A 16376-nucleotide genomic window follows, 5' to 3' on the forward strand; every position below is an offset into this window, starting at 1 on the left:
TCAGGGGAAACCTTTACCTTTAACTTCATAATTTGTTTGTAAGGTATATACTGTAATGTTTATTTAAGTTTTAGTTTTTATGCCTTAATGGGATTGCTCGTTTTTATTTTATTGTGATGCTTAATTCCTTGTTGTACATTTTCTGTTGTTACTCTTCATTATTTTGTATTACTTGATGTGTTTCCACCTATTTTGAGGCATTGAGTGTTTGCCTTTTTAAGTGTCAACTGCCCTGAGTCCCTCTGGGGGGAGAGAGGGTGGTCTAAAAATAAAGTATTATTATTATTTGAAACACAAAAAGATGAGTCCACAGCAGACACTCTGCTGACTGTTAAATTGGATCACATGTCAGACACTTCCCAAGTATCTAGGACTGTGTGATGTATCGGCAAATAATGCGTGCAGATCCCAGTAAGATGGCCTTCTGCAGCTGGCAGGTGATAATTTTGTCAGTGCCAATTGTGTTTAAGTACAGGCCAAGGACTTTAGGCACTGCACCCAGTGGGACCACCTTTGCTGGTTTGTGCCAGAGTCTTTGCTGTTCGATTTTTAAATCTTCATATCATGTCAGCTTTTCCAGTTGTTTCTTTGCAATTCTAATTATTATTATTATTATTATTATTACTACTACTACTACCCGTCCTCTGCCTCGCATTGCTGTGGCCCAGTCTCTGTATATGTTTTGTGTGTGTATATATATGTGTGTGTATATATTTGTTTATATATGTGGTTTTGTGCATTCTTTCTAATGTATTTTTTTGGCTTTTTTCTGTTGTGTTTACCAGATGGTCAATTGTTGACCTGATAGGTGTGTTGTGTCCAAATTTGGTGTCAATTTTCCAGTGGTTTTTGAGTTATGTTAATCCCACAAACGAACATTACATTTTTATTTATATAGATTACATATTAAGAGCTCCTCAGTTTCCTGAAGGATACAAGGAGAGGAAACCAGGTTCAAAAGCAAGTGGAGCTTAGAAGGAAAAACGTAGGTGTGACCAGTGTTCCCCTTGCTCTGCATCTCAATTATGTTATCAGAATCCAAACAGCCATAGGCTATAACATCACTTGGGGGGGGGGGGTGTCTCGCCCTTTCAATTACACGGGAACACTTAAGGGACAACGTACCTGAACTTCTCCAGCATCTCCAGAACCAGCTCCTAGACGTGAGGCAGCATTTCTCTTTAGCAGCTATAGGAAAAGGGGGAAAATATATGCGTATTTTTGAAAAATTCAGTTCTACTGATCATCATAAACGAAAATGGGGAAACATTCTTTTTCAGGTTAATTTGCAGAAATAATAGGCTCAGTTGTATTAAAGAGAGAGCCTTTGGGTTGATATGGAACAACCCTAGCCAAGGCCACTGGAAGATGGGAAGGTTACATAGCTCAGAATCAAAGTATGCTGTGTGACCTATCTCCTCCCAACAGTTATGGTAACTGTACAGGCAGGTTAGCAAAAAAGAAAAGAACTCACTCTTCCCGATGGTTTTCAGCCTTTACAGTTTTTTTTTTCCTAGCCTTAAACTATGAAGCAAAGGTAGGACGTATCCAACCAGGTCACTAATACAAATTAGCTTTCTCCTGCCAATGAAAAACAGATGCTATTTGGCCGTGATGCTAATAAGGTCTCCACAATAGTTAAAAAGTTACTTGGAAGATAAACATGTTACAAAGTATGAGTAATGTGATAAATATCACTTTAAGAAAAAGTAGATCGGGAAGTTAATTTGTCACCTGCATGTTACTTGTAGCGGGTTATTTCCTCAGCACTGTTGAAAGATTGGGCACACTGAGTTGTGGTTCTAGACCAGGCATGGGCAAACTAAGGACTTTGGGTGCTCATATCCAACCCCCATATTTTCCCGTCCTCTGGAAAGGTGAAGCGACAGGGGAGAAAGGCACGTGGCAGATGGGAGTTGTCCAGAGCCCTCTCCATCGCCACGTGGTCCTCCTCCCAGCCTAAGAACGTCTGAGGAAGGGAGGCCTCAACAGGAGTGGTGGCAAAGCTCCCTCGCTTCCTTTCCTTTCTCTTGGCCAGAGCACGGGCAAGGCTCTGTCCTTTGGCCAAGAGAACAGCCCGAGGAAGTGAGAGAGCAGCAGGAACAGCGGTAAAGTCATTCCAGCTGGTGCTCCCCATTCTCCCGGCCTCTTCCTTTCGGCCCCCATCTGCCTCGGTCCGCACTTCAGCATCCAGATATAGCGGCTGAGCGGAGGGCCGAGGCAGAGACACACCATCGCCGAGTGCTCTCAACGTTTCACCCCCGGATCTCTGAGTCTGGGGAAGGCAGGCTGCCTACCCAAGGCTCAGAGAAGGAGAAACACGCTGGCGAGTGCTCTAGCCAGCGGTGTGTATCTCCATTTCCTCTGAGCCTTGGAAGGCAGCACCCCTTTCCCAGAGTCAGAGAACCAGGGAGAGATACACACCGCTGGCGAGATCACACTTACGAGTGATGTGTTTCTCCTACTCCTCTGAGTCTTGGAAGGCAGCACGCCTTTCCCAGACTCAGAGAACCAGGGGGGATATACACACCGCTGGCGAGAGCACTCCCACCAGCAGCATGTTTCTCCTTCTCCTTTGAGCCTTGGAAGGCAGCACCTCTTTCCCAGACTCTGAGAACCAGGGAGAGATACACACCACTGGCGAGAGCACTCTCACCAGCAGCGTGTTTCTCCTTCTCCTCTGAGCCTTGGATAGGTGACCAGCCTTCGACTCAGAGGAGACCGAGGGGAGAAATGTGGTGAGAATGTTTTCATCAGTGATGTGTGTCTCCTCCTCCTCCTCCCACCCCACACCCTTCCACCACAACCCTGCCCCTTCCTGCCCAGCCTCACCCTCTCTCCCTCCTCTTGTGGCCCTGCCCGCACTCCCTCCTGGCCCGGCCCTTGTGGCCCTGCTCACAAGGTGGCCCCAGGTTAAAAAAAATTGCCCATGCCTGTTCTAAGCTTATAAGGTAAAGGTTTCCCTTTGATATTCAGTCTAGTCGTCTCCGACTCTGGGGGTTGCTGCTCATCTCCATTTCTAAGCTGACGAGCTGGCCTTGTCTATAGACGCCTCCTACCTATTGATCTCACATTTGCATATTTTGGAACTGCTATGATGGCAGAAGCTGGGGCTAATAGAAGGAGCTCACCCCACTCCCTGAATTTGAACCGACAACCTTTCAGTCAGCAAGTTTAGCAGCTCAGCAGTTTAACCCACTGCACCACCAGGGAGTGCTTTATTAGACTAGACTTATATATGTAATAAAAAGCTGCCCTCAGCATATCTGTATTCACTTGTGAGGTTTGCCCACCTTTTTCAGCAGATCTCTGGCTTCTTGTGTGAGGTAGGGAGGCAAGTTGAGTTTACACTTGAGAATCTTGTCAATCGTTTTCTTTCGGTTCTCCCCAGTGAACGGGGGCTGGAGAAAAAGACAGCAATGGAGCAAGACAGGGGGGAAGGATGGGAACGTGAGCCGCGAGGAAATAAAATATAAGAGTCACAAAAATTGATATTGCTTTCACCTCTCTTCCCTCTCTCCCACCCCACAAAGCACTCCTAAAACAATGTTTACAGCAAAAGGCCTAAAGCAGTTTGGATACCATGTAGATGCTTCAATGGAACTGAAAAACACACTTTTCAATGTCAAGGAGGATTTGGAGATCTTTGTCAAATGTCTTGGGACAACAAGTCCTATCATCCTTGTGGTGGCGCAATGGGGTAAACCCTTGTGCTGGCAGTACTGCTGATAGGTCAGCAGTTTGAATCCGGGGAGAGCGGGTTGAGCTCCCTCTGTCAGCACTTGGCCACAGCGTCCCATATGGTCAACAAGACAAGTGCTAAAGGCAAGGAACTGAACAGCCGTTGCCCCCAAAGGCATGCAGTTTATAAGGGTGCACCTACTGCTCCAGTCAGCATGTCATACATTAACGCCCCCAAACTCCACCAGTCCACGGCCCGGTTGTGTCCGCTCCTCATCAGGATCTCAGGGGCCCTGGAAGTGGCAAAAAAATAAACCAAACACACAAAAAATGGTAGCATCTTCTGTAACAGGTGAACAGTCAAGATTAAGACATCTAACAATAATGCAAAGAAAACAATAAAGCTGAAATGATAGCATATTTTTTCTCACAATAGCAGACTTGCAAATATACACTTGCTCATTAAATCCCGTGGTGGCACAATGGATTAAACCCTTGTGCCAACAGGACTAAAGACTGAGAGGTCCAAGGTTTGAATCTGGGGAGAACACGGATGAGCTCCCACTGTCAGCTCCAGCTTCCCATGCGGGGACGTGAGAGAAGCCTCCCACAAGAATGGTAGAACATCAAAACATCCGGGCAATATCCCCTGAGCAACGTCCTTGCAGACAGCCAATTCTCTCACACCAGAAGCGACTTGCAGTTTCTCAAGTCACTCCTGACACGAAAAAATTATTATTTTTCATGTATAATCATATGAGAATGGATCAAAAAGTTTTGCCTCCTGGACCATGAATACGTGATGAATGAACCTAGAAGAGCAGAAGTTGCTCGGGATCCGAGCCTGAACTGCCCTTTATTCAAAACTACCGTTCAACATTGTCATCATCACTTTGGACAAAGTGGTGCCATCGTTGAACCCAGGCATCCAAACACTTTTGAAAAATTCAGGGTTTTGCTTTGCGACCCGTGATTTTCAAGCTGTTTAGACGTCATTCAAAATGTGAGACATGAGAGAAGTCTCCCACAAGGATGGTAGAACATCAAAACATCCGGGCAATGACCCCTAGGCAACGTCCTTGCAGACGGCCAATTCTCTCACACCAGAAGCGACTTGCAGTTTCTCAAGTCGCTCCTGACACACACACACACACACAGACCCTTACTTGTTACGGAGACATTAAGTAAAAGTTAAAGTAAAGTAAAAGTTATGGCACAAGTTGAAGGGATTATTTTCCTGACAGCACTATATGTTTCAAATCGAACTGTCCGAAACCACGAAGCTGCCATGCTCATAATATCTTGTCTCCTGCATATGTCATCATTTAGGGACTGATGTCATCAGAAGGGCGACATATAAATGTCGTAAATAAATAATATGACCAAAAATGACATTTTGAAATATCACACCATCAAACCAAGTTAAGACTGTTTAAGTTATGCCAAATTTTGTTTGGGAGGGGGCATTCAACTCAATCTGCAAGTCTCAATCTGCAAGTCTTGAGCTACACATCTGTTAGTTTATAGTATGATAGACTCCTAGAGTTGGAGGAGGCCATCCAGTTGAACCCCATTCTCCCAAGAAGCAGGAAAATTGACTTCAAAGCACTCCCAACAGATGGCCACCCAGCCTCTGCATCAAAGCCTCCAAAGAAGGAACCTCCACCACACTCTGGGGCAGAGAGTCCCACTGCTGAACAGCTCTCACAGTCAGGAAGTTCTTCCTAATGTTCAGTGATATTCCACCAGATTGCTGAAGCTGTTTACCATATATTGAGATTCTTATAGTCGGGATTCTGAGATCCTGACCAAGTAACTGGTTTTCACTGGTCATTAAACTATCAATATGGCACAAAATGGTTAATACAAGCACCTGCAAGCAAACATTAAAGGAAACATTAAGTAAAAGCAATGGCACAATGTTTTCCCCGGCTCTTTCTAAGATTCCAGATAAGGCTTGGGCAAACTTGGGCCCTCCGGGTGTTTTGGACTCCAACTCCCACAATTCCTAACAGCCTACCGGCTGTTAGGAATTGTGGGAGTTGGAATCCAAAACACCCGGAGGGCCCAAGTTTGCCCAAACCCAATTGTGGACTTTCTTAACCTTTCTTGCCCTTTGGATATGCTGGATTATAGTCTCTATCACATCCAGCCCAGATTGGGATGGTGCCATAGGACTGCGATAAATACATTCGAAATGCACGAATCTGAAGGAAACTTGCTCTGAGACCTATGGAGAGGTTAGGCAACAACCCCACACCCAAATAAAGAGACAAGTTTTTTGTTTTGTTTTTTAAGAAAGGTAAAGTTTAGCCATTACCCCCAGACCAGAGTAATACTTTTCTGTTTCATCATGCGGGCTCACATGTATTCTATTGTTCCACAGAACGTGTGCGTGACGGTTCCGTCGTGAATGGATTCCTTACATAGTCCAAAATCTGTAAGCTTAACATGACCTAAAAGGGAACAAAAAAGGGTGGGAAAGAAAATACAGTTTGGTTTTCATGACAGAGAGAAGCATTTATTTATTTACGGCATTTATGTGCCGCCTTTCTCACCCCAAAGGGGACTCAGAGTGGCTGACAAGATATATACACATGCAATATATTATATTACTAGCCATCCCCTGCCACACGTTGCTGTGGCCAACATGGGGGTTCTGTGTGGGAGCTTTGGCCCAATTCTATCGTTAGTGGGATTCAGAATGATCTGTGATTGTAGCTGAACTATAAATCCCAGCAACTACAACTCCCAAAATGTCAAGATTCTATTTTCCCCAAACTCCACCAGTGTTCACATTTGGGCATACTGAGTATTCGTGTAGAGTTTGGTTCATATCCATCATTGTTTGAGTCCACAGCGATCTCTGGATGTAGGTGAACTACAACTCCAAAACCAAAGGACACTGCCCACCAAACCCTGCCAGTATTTTCTGTTGGTCATGGGAGAACTGTGTGCCAAGTTCGGTTCAATTCCATCTTTGGTGGGGTTCAGAATGCTCTGTGATTGTAGCTGAACTATAAATCCCAGCAACTACAACTCCCAAATGTCAAGATTCTATTTTCCCCAAACTCCACCAGTGTTCACATTTGGGCATATTGAGTATTCGTGTAGAGTTTGGTCCAGATCCATCATTGTTTGAGTCCACAACGATCTCTAGATGTAGGTGAACTACAACTCCCAAACTCAAGGTCAATGCCCACCAAACCCTTCCAGTATTTTCTCTTGGTCATGAGAGAACAAGTGCCAAGTTTGGTCCAATTCCATCGTTGGTGGGGTTCAGAATGCTCTTTGATTGTAGGTGAACTATAAATCCCAGCAACTACAACTCCCAAATGACAAAATCATTTATTTTTTTTTTAGTGAAGGACATACATTGGGTTGTTAGGTGTCTTGTGTCCAAATTTGGTGTCAATTCGTCCAGTGGTTTTTGAGTTCTGTTAATCCCACAAACGAACATCACATTTGTATTTATATAGATTAGCATAGTACAATATCAGTATCATACATTACAGCAGAATAATAACGTGTGTTTCTCACCTTGATGATTCAGCATGATGTTTTCTGGCTTGAGATCTCGATAAATGATCCCCTTCTGGTGTAGATGCCCCAAAGCCATTGAGATTTCAGCCAAGTAGAAGCTGCAAAGCAAAAAGTAGATTTTAGGGATAAGTGGGTGTGCAGACAATTCTAACTCTCTTGTAAAGTGCATTTGGGACAGATTGCTTGGGATACCTTAATCTGGGAAGGCACACTGAAACATCCATGTTTTCAAGCTCCTTCTAAAGACTGCCAGTGTTGGGGCATGCCTGATGTCCTTGGGGAGGGAGTTCCAGAGTCGTGGGGCCACCACTGAGAAGGCCCTGTCCCTCGTTCCTACCAATCGCGCTTGCGATGCAGGTGGGATCGTGAGCAGGGCCTCTCCAGATGAACAAAGAGATTGTGTGGGTTCGTATACGGAAATGCGGTCACGCAGGTAGGAGGGTCCCAAACCGTTTAGGGCTTTGTAGGTAAGCACCTGCACCTTCAATTGGGACCGGAAAATGAACGGCAGCCAATGGAGCTCCTTAAACAGGAGGGTTGACCTCTCCCTGTAAGGAGCACCAGTTAACAACCTGGCCGCCGCCCATTGAACCAACTGGAATTTCCGGGCCATTTTCAAGGGCAGCCCCACATGGAGTGCATTACAGTAGTCCAATCAAAATAAGGGACAAACACTCTCCTTTCTAAACCCACAAGCAAAACACAGATGCATGAATTTGGAAGCATAATGACAAAAGTATGTCCTTCCAGGGCAAGAAGACTCAGGCCAAAGAGGTCATGCAACAAACGCGAGGCCCATCTCAACCCACTCACTGAAAGTAGACCAATTTTCTCTTACCAAGCTGTGTCTTCCATAAATATCCCCTCTCTCTCCAACTGCATGAACAGTTCTCCTCCTATAGCGGGAGAAGAAAGAAATCAGAAATACGGCCAGTTTCTTTTTCTATGACAAAAAATCCAGTATGAACTGATGGGTGGGTGTGTATATGTGTATCCTTGCACCTCTGAATCACCTGCTGATTTACAGTAACCGTCTTTATTTCATTTATAAGGCTTACTTAGGAAGTCATTTTTAAAAGAAGTAGACAGGCCAAGTCCACATGACAAAAAGAATGAACATTTTCATTGGTCCTAACAAAGGTATTCCCAGCATTTATTTATTTATGGCATGCCAATGCCTTAAATCAAGAAATAGTTTTCTAAGATCTATAGAGATACTCGCAGGAACACCCCAGCAAGCGAGAGTCCAAAAGTGGCAGGCTTAAACCTGGAACCTCAATCCATGGCTGATACCAAATGAGAAACTCCCCCCTGGGAACACAGAAAACTGGGCGACTTGGAAGGTGGTGAACAGACTGCGCTCTGGTACCACGAGATGCAGAGCCAACCTTACGAAATGCGACCACAGAAGTGTGGAGAAGAGCAAACCACTGATCAACTACTGCAATGCAACCTGAGCCCTGCCACATGCACAATGGAGGACCTACTTACAGCAATACCAGAGGCGTCCAAGTGGCCAGATACTGGCCAAAGGACATTTAATAGAATGCCAAGTTTTAAAACTTTGTGTTTTTTAAATACATTACAACTGTACCCTTGGTTTGCTTCTGATACAATAAATAAGGGGGACTCAAGGCGGCAAGATTCAATGCCATTCAAAACATAACCATAAAACGTGTCCCATCAACTAAAACAATTAATACAAGCAAATAAACGCATAGAATAACAGAGTAAAAACATATAAAGTGCATGGTATCATTCATCCATAATCCTTATTCAGACTGGGTCGAAATCATAGTAGCTTACTCTTCGAACACTGGAGTCCAGAGCCAAGTCTTTAAAACTTTTTTTCTCAAAACCAGAAGAGATTAGACCTGCCAGATGTCGCTTGGGAGGAAATTCTACAGCCGAGGGGCCACCACAGAGAAGGCCCTGCCTCTCGTCAGCCTTGCATCGTGCTTGCAAAGGGGGCGGGACCAAGAGCAGGGCCTCCCTAGCCAATCTTAAAGCACCGGTTGCGTTCTGACAGGTAAGTTGGACCAAAACCGTTTAGGCCAACACCAGCACTTTGAATTGGGCACGATAGCAAACTGGCAGCCAGTGGAGCTGACGTATCAGAGGAGTAGTTCATTTTTTAAAATTAATTTTATTTTCATGTCTCTCCCAGTTGTCTAGTATCACCTCTATTGTGTTCATTATGTTGCCAATTAATGTTTGTAAACAACTCAGTTCTAGGCATAGTATATTTTCCAACAACAAAACAACAACAACAACAAGTATCCAACATTAAGGGCCTCCTTACCACTGAGATACTCAAGAATGAGGTAGAGTTTTCCACCCGTCTGAAAGGCATAAATCAAGTCAACAATGAACGGATGCTTGACTTCCTCCAAGATGTTCCGCTCGGCTTTCGTGTGTGCTGTATCTTTCGCATTTCTAACAATCATTGCCTACAAAACCATAAAATCAATAGTAAAGTTCTATTCCAAACACTGTACCATGATTGAAGTTGGCAAAAGAAACTCTAGTAACCCACAGAATTGAGCCATCAATGTTTACAAGTATCAGTGACAAACAAAACAAACTGGATTGTGAAACCCTGTCTATTCACCTCTTCTCTGTTTTTCCCCAAACACTAGAGAGGCCAGGGACTGAATCAGGGAACATCTACATCAGTGCTTCTCAAGCCAGGGGTTGGGACCCCTGGGGGGGTTACAAGGGGGCATCAGAGGGGTCGCCAAATACCATCAGAAAACACAGTATTTTCCCTTGGTCATCGGGGTTCTGTGTGGGAAGTCTTGCCTAATTTTATTGTTGGTGGGCTTCAGAATGGTTGTAAGTGAACTATAAATCCCAGCAACTACAACTCCCAAATTTCAAGGCCTATCTTCCCCAAACTTCACCACAGTTCACATTTGGAGAATTTGAGTATCCGTTCCAAGTGTGATCCCGATCCATCACTGTTTGAGTCTGCAGTGATCTCTGGGTGTAGGAGAACTACAACTCCCAAGCTCAAAGTCAATGCCCACCAAAACCCTTTCAGTATTTTCTGTTGGTCATGGGAGTTCTGTGTGCCAAGTTTGGTTCGATTCCATTGTTGGTGGAGTTTAGAATGCTCTTTGATTATAGGTGAACTATAAATCCCAGCAACTACAACTTCGAAATGTCAAGGTCTATTTTACCCAAAGTCCACCAGGGTTCATATTTGGGCATATTGAGTACCCATGCCAAATTTGGTCCGGATCAGTCATTGCTTGAGTCCACAGTGCTCCCTGGAGGTAGGTGAACTACAACTCCCAAACTCAAGGTCAATGCCCACCAAACCCTTCCACTATTTTCTGTTGGTCGTGGGAGTTCTGTGTGCCAAGTTCAGTTTAATTTCATTGCTGGTGGAGTTCAGAATGCTCTTTGATTGTAGGTGAACTATAAATCCCAGCAACTACAACTCCCAAATGACAAAATCAATCCCTACAAACCCCCATCAGTATTCAAATTTGAGCGTAGCGGGGACCTGTTCCAAATTTAGTCCAGTGAATGAAAATCCACCCTACATATCCAATATTTATATCGTGATTCATTACAATAATAAAACTACAGTTCTGTAGTAGCAACAAAAAGGTTATGGTTGGGGGTCACCACAACATGAGGAACTGTGTTAAGGGGTCGTGGCATTAGGAAGGTTGAGTAACACTGATCCACATGCAAGACAGGCTTCTTCTGCTGTGCTACCACCATTCCCTCAAAGACAACCCCACTTTTTGTAGCTGAATGCAAGAATCCACTTACCTTTTTAAGCACCTTCATGGCAAAAATCTTACTGGTGTTTGCCCCTGTCACTTTCCGAACTTGAAATACCTGCCAAAAACATGTGTTCAAATATATGAAAATTATTAAATATGTTTTTTTAAAAAAAGATTATCAGCCACTGTAGTGGTCTGTTTTTAAATTCCACTGTTGGGGCCTAACAAAAACAGTCTGTAGATATTGAGTTGATTAAGAACGAAAACAAACCAAAGTGTGGAGAGGAGGAAACCACAGACCACCTATTACAATGCAACCTGAACCTTGCCACGTGCACAATGGAGGACCTTCTATAGCAACCCCAGAGGCACTCCAAGGGGCCAGCTACTGGGCAAAGGACATTTAGTATAATGCCAAGTTTTTAAACTTTGTGCATGGATTGTTTCCAATACTGCCTGAAGATGCCAGGAACTAAATCGAAGGCTTTTTAAATGCAGCCACAAAGCATGAGGAATGAGATTATGTCAGGAATATACACAAAGCTGCCTCACCTTTCCATAGCCACCTTTCCCAAGAACACGCAGCAGTTCAAAGCATTCTGGGCGTATCTTTTCAGGACCTCTATTCACACTGGTTTCTGAAATCTCAAATTTCTCGCAATGCTCCATGCTTAAGAAAAGAAGAAGAAACACACAGTTACAATGGTCTTAAAAAAAAACAAACTAACAGTGTCAGGTAAATGGTAGAATTCAGACTCCTCAGGTAGAAAGAGCTCAGGGTTGTTGTAGGTTTTTTGGGCTATATGGCCATGTTCTAGAAGCATTCTCTCCTGACGTTTCACCTGCATCTATGACAAGCATCCTCAGGGGTTGCTTGCCATAGATGCAGGCAAAACATCAGGAGAGAATGCTTCTAGAAAATGGCCATATAACCTGAAAAACTACAACAACCCAGTGATTCCAGCCATGAAAGCCTTCGACAATACACAGAAATAGCTCACTTTGAGACCCTTTGACACAGCTCTGTATCCCAGAATAACAAGGTAGAAAATTCCACATTATTTATTTATTTACAACATTTATATGCCACCCTTTTCACCCCAAAGGGGACTCAGAGTGGCTTACAAGATATATATACATACAATATATTTTATTATTAGCATTGTACAATATCAGTATTAAATATTACTGTGTTGTACTATGCAATTATATTGTAATATTATCAGTAATATTACACGTAATATAAAATATATAATTATAATATCATATTATTAGTATTATATTGTATTACATTACAATATTAGAAATATTATATGTATATATAATATAATTGTTTTCGAACTGCTAGGTTGGCAGAAGCTGGAGATGACAGCGAAGCTCACACTGCTCCCCAAATTCAAACCTGTGACCTTTCGGTCCACAAGCTCAGCATCTCAGTGCTTTAACCCACTGCGCCACTGATCAATAGGTACCGCTCTGGCGGGAAGGTAACAGCGCTCCATGCAGTCACGCTGGCCACATAACCTAGGAGGAGTCTACGGACAACGCCGGCTCTTTGGCTTAGAAATGGAGATGAGCACCAACCCCCAGAGTCGGACATGACTGGACTTACTGTCAGGGGACAACCTTTACCTATATAATGTAATATATTGCATTATATTATGTGTGGACTCAGACAACCCAGCTCAAAGCAGATAATGTGGGTTTTCCTGCCTTGATATTCTGGGATATAGGGCTGTGTGAAAGATCCCTTGGTGATCGAGTTGCCAACTCAGATCCAGGCCCCCTCCACTCATTCTGCAAAGCGGCCCATTGACAGAAGATGCTCCTGAGATGGGATTGCACCCAATGGAATACATGCACGGAAAGTAAATTAAGACTACTCCAGACTGAAATCTGCTGAGCTCGATATCCCACAGCTAATGCTTGCCTCTAAGCAAGCAGTTTCTCCAACAGGGGTAGTTTGCTGGCATGAGGTTCAGCGAGTTGAAGGTGTCTGCGAGGTCATCCAACTGAATATTGGATCTGCACTTCAAGACCAGACGACACAACCTACAGCAAACCAGAGACCTCACTGTTTATTTATGGCATTTCTACCCCGCCTTCCTCACCCGGGAGGGGATTCAAGGTGGCTTTACACACAGGCAACAATTTGATGCCCTAAAACACAATGTACGCTTAAGTAAATATTAAAATAGAATTACAAAGTACATTAAGACAATTAAAACATTTAAAAACAATACATTCAGAGTTAAACACGTAATCCACAAGCGTAATCCGAGCCGTTCCAATGGTAATTGCACATTGTTCCAAGTCTATCTATTGCACAACTTCTCTAAAGGCTTAGACACAAAGCCACGTTTTCACTCTCTTGCGGAAAGTCAGAAGGAGGCTGATCTAACATTGCTAAGGAGTGAGCTCCACAGGTGGGGGGCCACCACTGAGAAGGCCCTGTCTCTCATCTCTGCCAATCACGCCTATGAGGGAGGTGGGACCGAGAGCAGGGCCCCCCCCAGATGACCTTAAATTCTGCGGTGGTTCATAGAGGGAGATACATGCGGACAGATAAGCTGTTTATGGCTTTATAGGCTAAAGCCAGCAGTCTGAATTGTGCTGGGTAGCAGATTGGCAGTCAGTAGAGTTGACGTAACATGGGGGTTGTATGCTCCCTGTATGCCGCTCCAGTGAGCAATCTGGCTGCTGCCCGTTGGACCATGTGTAGCTTCCAAACAGTCTTCAAAGGCAGCCCCACATAGAGTGCGTTGCAGTAGTCTATTTGGGATGTAACCACAGCCAAGCCTGTCTTCCCAAGTTGTTCAAGGCAGTAAAACAGCTCTTACTACAAATCATCGCTGCTACTTGGTTTCAAGAATCGACTCAGCCAAATTGCTATGCAATTCCCTGACACTCTTCCCATCCCGTGGATCTTTTTTTTTTTTTACTTTAAGAACTTACAGGTCATATGTGCCAACTCCACCGTGGTCCATGCTTTCGCTTAAGTGACCCTAAAAGATTAGGGGAAAAAAGAAATTAGCATCACTGTGTACAAGAGCGGTTTAGAAAGTAAAGCTTAAACATTAACCTAAGCTTTTGAGACTTCGCCGCACCAAAATGCTGCAAAGGGATCTTACATAAGCACTGTCAGCACTGGGATATGATAATTCCTATGCTGAGCTTCTGTGCAATATCCACAGCATTCGACGGGAGACATGCCAAAACCCTCAAACAGCAGCACAGGGACTCAGCACTCTTTCATCAGCTGTACTATGGCCCAATTTTGCACAAAGCCTAGCCAGAAATTGAGCTCTAGAAGCTGAACTTTTCCAGCCTATAGCCACTCGCAATCTCTCTCTCTATGTAATAAAAGATTCTGCTTCTCTGTAAGTTGTGAAATTCACATCATATTCACACAAAGGCTGGTACTGTGAGGACTTCACAATTTCTAAGGATGTCTGCCATAGATGCAAGCGAAACATCAGGAGATAATGCTTCTGGAACACAGCCAGACAGCCCAAAATACTTACAACAACCCAGTGACTGCATACATGTTCTCTACTATGTTCTTTTTTTAAAATATATAATCTTGATTAGAATTTATAATTAAAAACAAAACGACAAAAAAAAGTGAGTCGATAAAATAATATCTGGCTTCTAAGAAAGTAACGTGTATATGAAAAGAAAGAGACAAAGGGAAAAAAAGTCAGAAATGAAATTACTTAGAGCGGCCAAAGTAAATAAGTAGATAAAACTATGCTAGTGATGCAAAAATAAAACAATAGAGATTTTGTTTTATTTTTGATTTTGTTTTATTTTTGCTTCCTGAGGTCTTTTCCTTTTTTTTTTTTAGGAGGAAGTAGCAATACAATATATAGTAATATATAAAATATATATTACAAACACAGCATATAGGAAATAAGGCATTTCTATTTTGGGGATTAGCAGATACTAAACCTTTATGGAATAAATAAATTTTATAATATTGCATATACATATAATATTTATAATATTATAATGTAATCTATATAAATAAAAATGTAATGTTCGTTTGTGGGATTAACATATCTCAAAAACCACTGGGGGAATTGACACCAAATATGGACACAATATACCTAACAACCCAATGTATGTCCTTCACTCATAAAAACACAGCAAAACGCAGCAGAATGTACTTAAAAAGCCCCAAAAAGCTAAATGACGGAAAGCTAAATGACAATACAGAAAAAAGGGAAGAAAGAGGGAAGGAAGAGGAGAAAAGAACGAAAAGAAAGGGAGGGAAAGAAAGAAAGAAAGAAAGAAGGAAAAGGAAGCATGGAAGCAAAGAGAGAAGGAAGGAAGGAAGGAAGGAAGGAAGGAGGTAGAGAAGGAAGAAAGGAGAGGAAGAGGGAGGGAAAGAAAAAAGGAAAATAAGGAAAGAAAGAGGGAGCGAAGGAAGAGGGGAAGATGTAGAGAAAGAGGGAGCGAAGGAAAGAGAAGGAGGAAAAGAGATAGCAGAAGAGAAAGAAAAAGGGGGGAGGAAGGAAAGAGACAGAGAAGGAAGGAAGAAAAGGAAAGATTGGAAAGCAGGAAGGAAAGAGACAGAGAAGGAAGGAGGGAAAGAAGGAAGGTTGGCCACAGCAACGCGTGGCGGGTACAGCTAGTACAATATAATACTCATACTAATAATATGATATTATAATTATATATATTTATAATATATATTTATAATTATATTATAATAATACTAGTAATATTACTAATAATATTACAATATAATGATATAGTATATAGTACAATATAGTAATATATAATAGTGATATTGTACTATACTAATTATATAATGTATTGTATGTATATATATCTTGTAAGCTGCTCTGAGTCCCCTTTCGGGGTGAGAAGGACAGCATAGAAATGTCGTAAATAAATAAATGAATTTTCCACTATGTTCTATGGGACTAATGCAACCCAAGTTAGCTGCCTCCTCAGAATAAATTCCTCTGGCTTGCGTAAGTGCCTCCTCATGTGGACAACACACAAATACGGAACATGTTGACACCCCCCAGTATTAATATCAGTAAGATGCACAGGATATCAGAGGTCCACTTACTCTAATCATTAATAATACATTCTGAAGGAGGCTGTGTTGCAGCGAAAATCCTGTGGTCACATCCCAGGCTAAAGATCTGCTGCTTCAGCTTCCATGAACCATAGCCTAATTCATCATTGGAAGTTATCAAGCAGAAGATAAAACTCAAGGAAGTCGTTCAAGACCCACCCAAGCTGATAGTGCAGCTGTTTCAAAGGTGTTGCTGCATTTTATTAAGCAGTTTTTAAACAGAGGCAAGGTGTAAGTGACAGCTAATTTAGATGACTTTAAAAGGCACCAGGAAAGTCTATTTAAATTCAATATGTAGTTTGCAACTCTGCATGCCCTTG

At 42.8% G+C, this 16376-nt stretch overlaps 1 protein-coding gene across 1 annotated transcript in view; it reads right to left on the minus strand.

Annotated features, from left to right (window-relative positions):
• RPS6KB1 (ribosomal protein S6 kinase B1) overlaps positions 1–16376 on the minus strand; it is a 32863-nt gene that overhangs the window by 11799 nt on the left and 4688 nt on the right. The window contains exons 2-11 of the mRNA XM_060756790.2: positions 13920–13969; positions 11517–11634; positions 11011–11079; positions 9527–9674; positions 8063–8120; positions 7222–7322; positions 6047–6137; positions 3884–3974; positions 3294–3401; positions 1126–1188 (exon numbers count right to left, since the gene is read on the minus strand). Of these exons, the coding sequence (XP_060612773.2) occupies positions 1126–1188; positions 3294–3401; positions 3884–3974; positions 6047–6137; positions 7222–7322; positions 8063–8120; positions 9527–9674; positions 11011–11079; positions 11517–11634; positions 13920–13969 (897 nt within the window). The remainder of the gene's footprint in view (positions 1–1125; positions 1189–3293; positions 3402–3883; positions 3975–6046; positions 6138–7221; positions 7323–8062; positions 8121–9526; positions 9675–11010; positions 11080–11516; positions 11635–13919; positions 13970–16376) is intronic.

Source organism: Anolis sagrei, chromosome 11 (assembly GCF_037176765.1).
Source record: "Anolis sagrei isolate rAnoSag1 chromosome 11, rAnoSag1.mat, whole genome shotgun sequence".
Classification (NCBI taxonomy): domain Eukaryota; kingdom Metazoa; phylum Chordata; class Lepidosauria; order Squamata; family Dactyloidae; genus Anolis; species Anolis sagrei.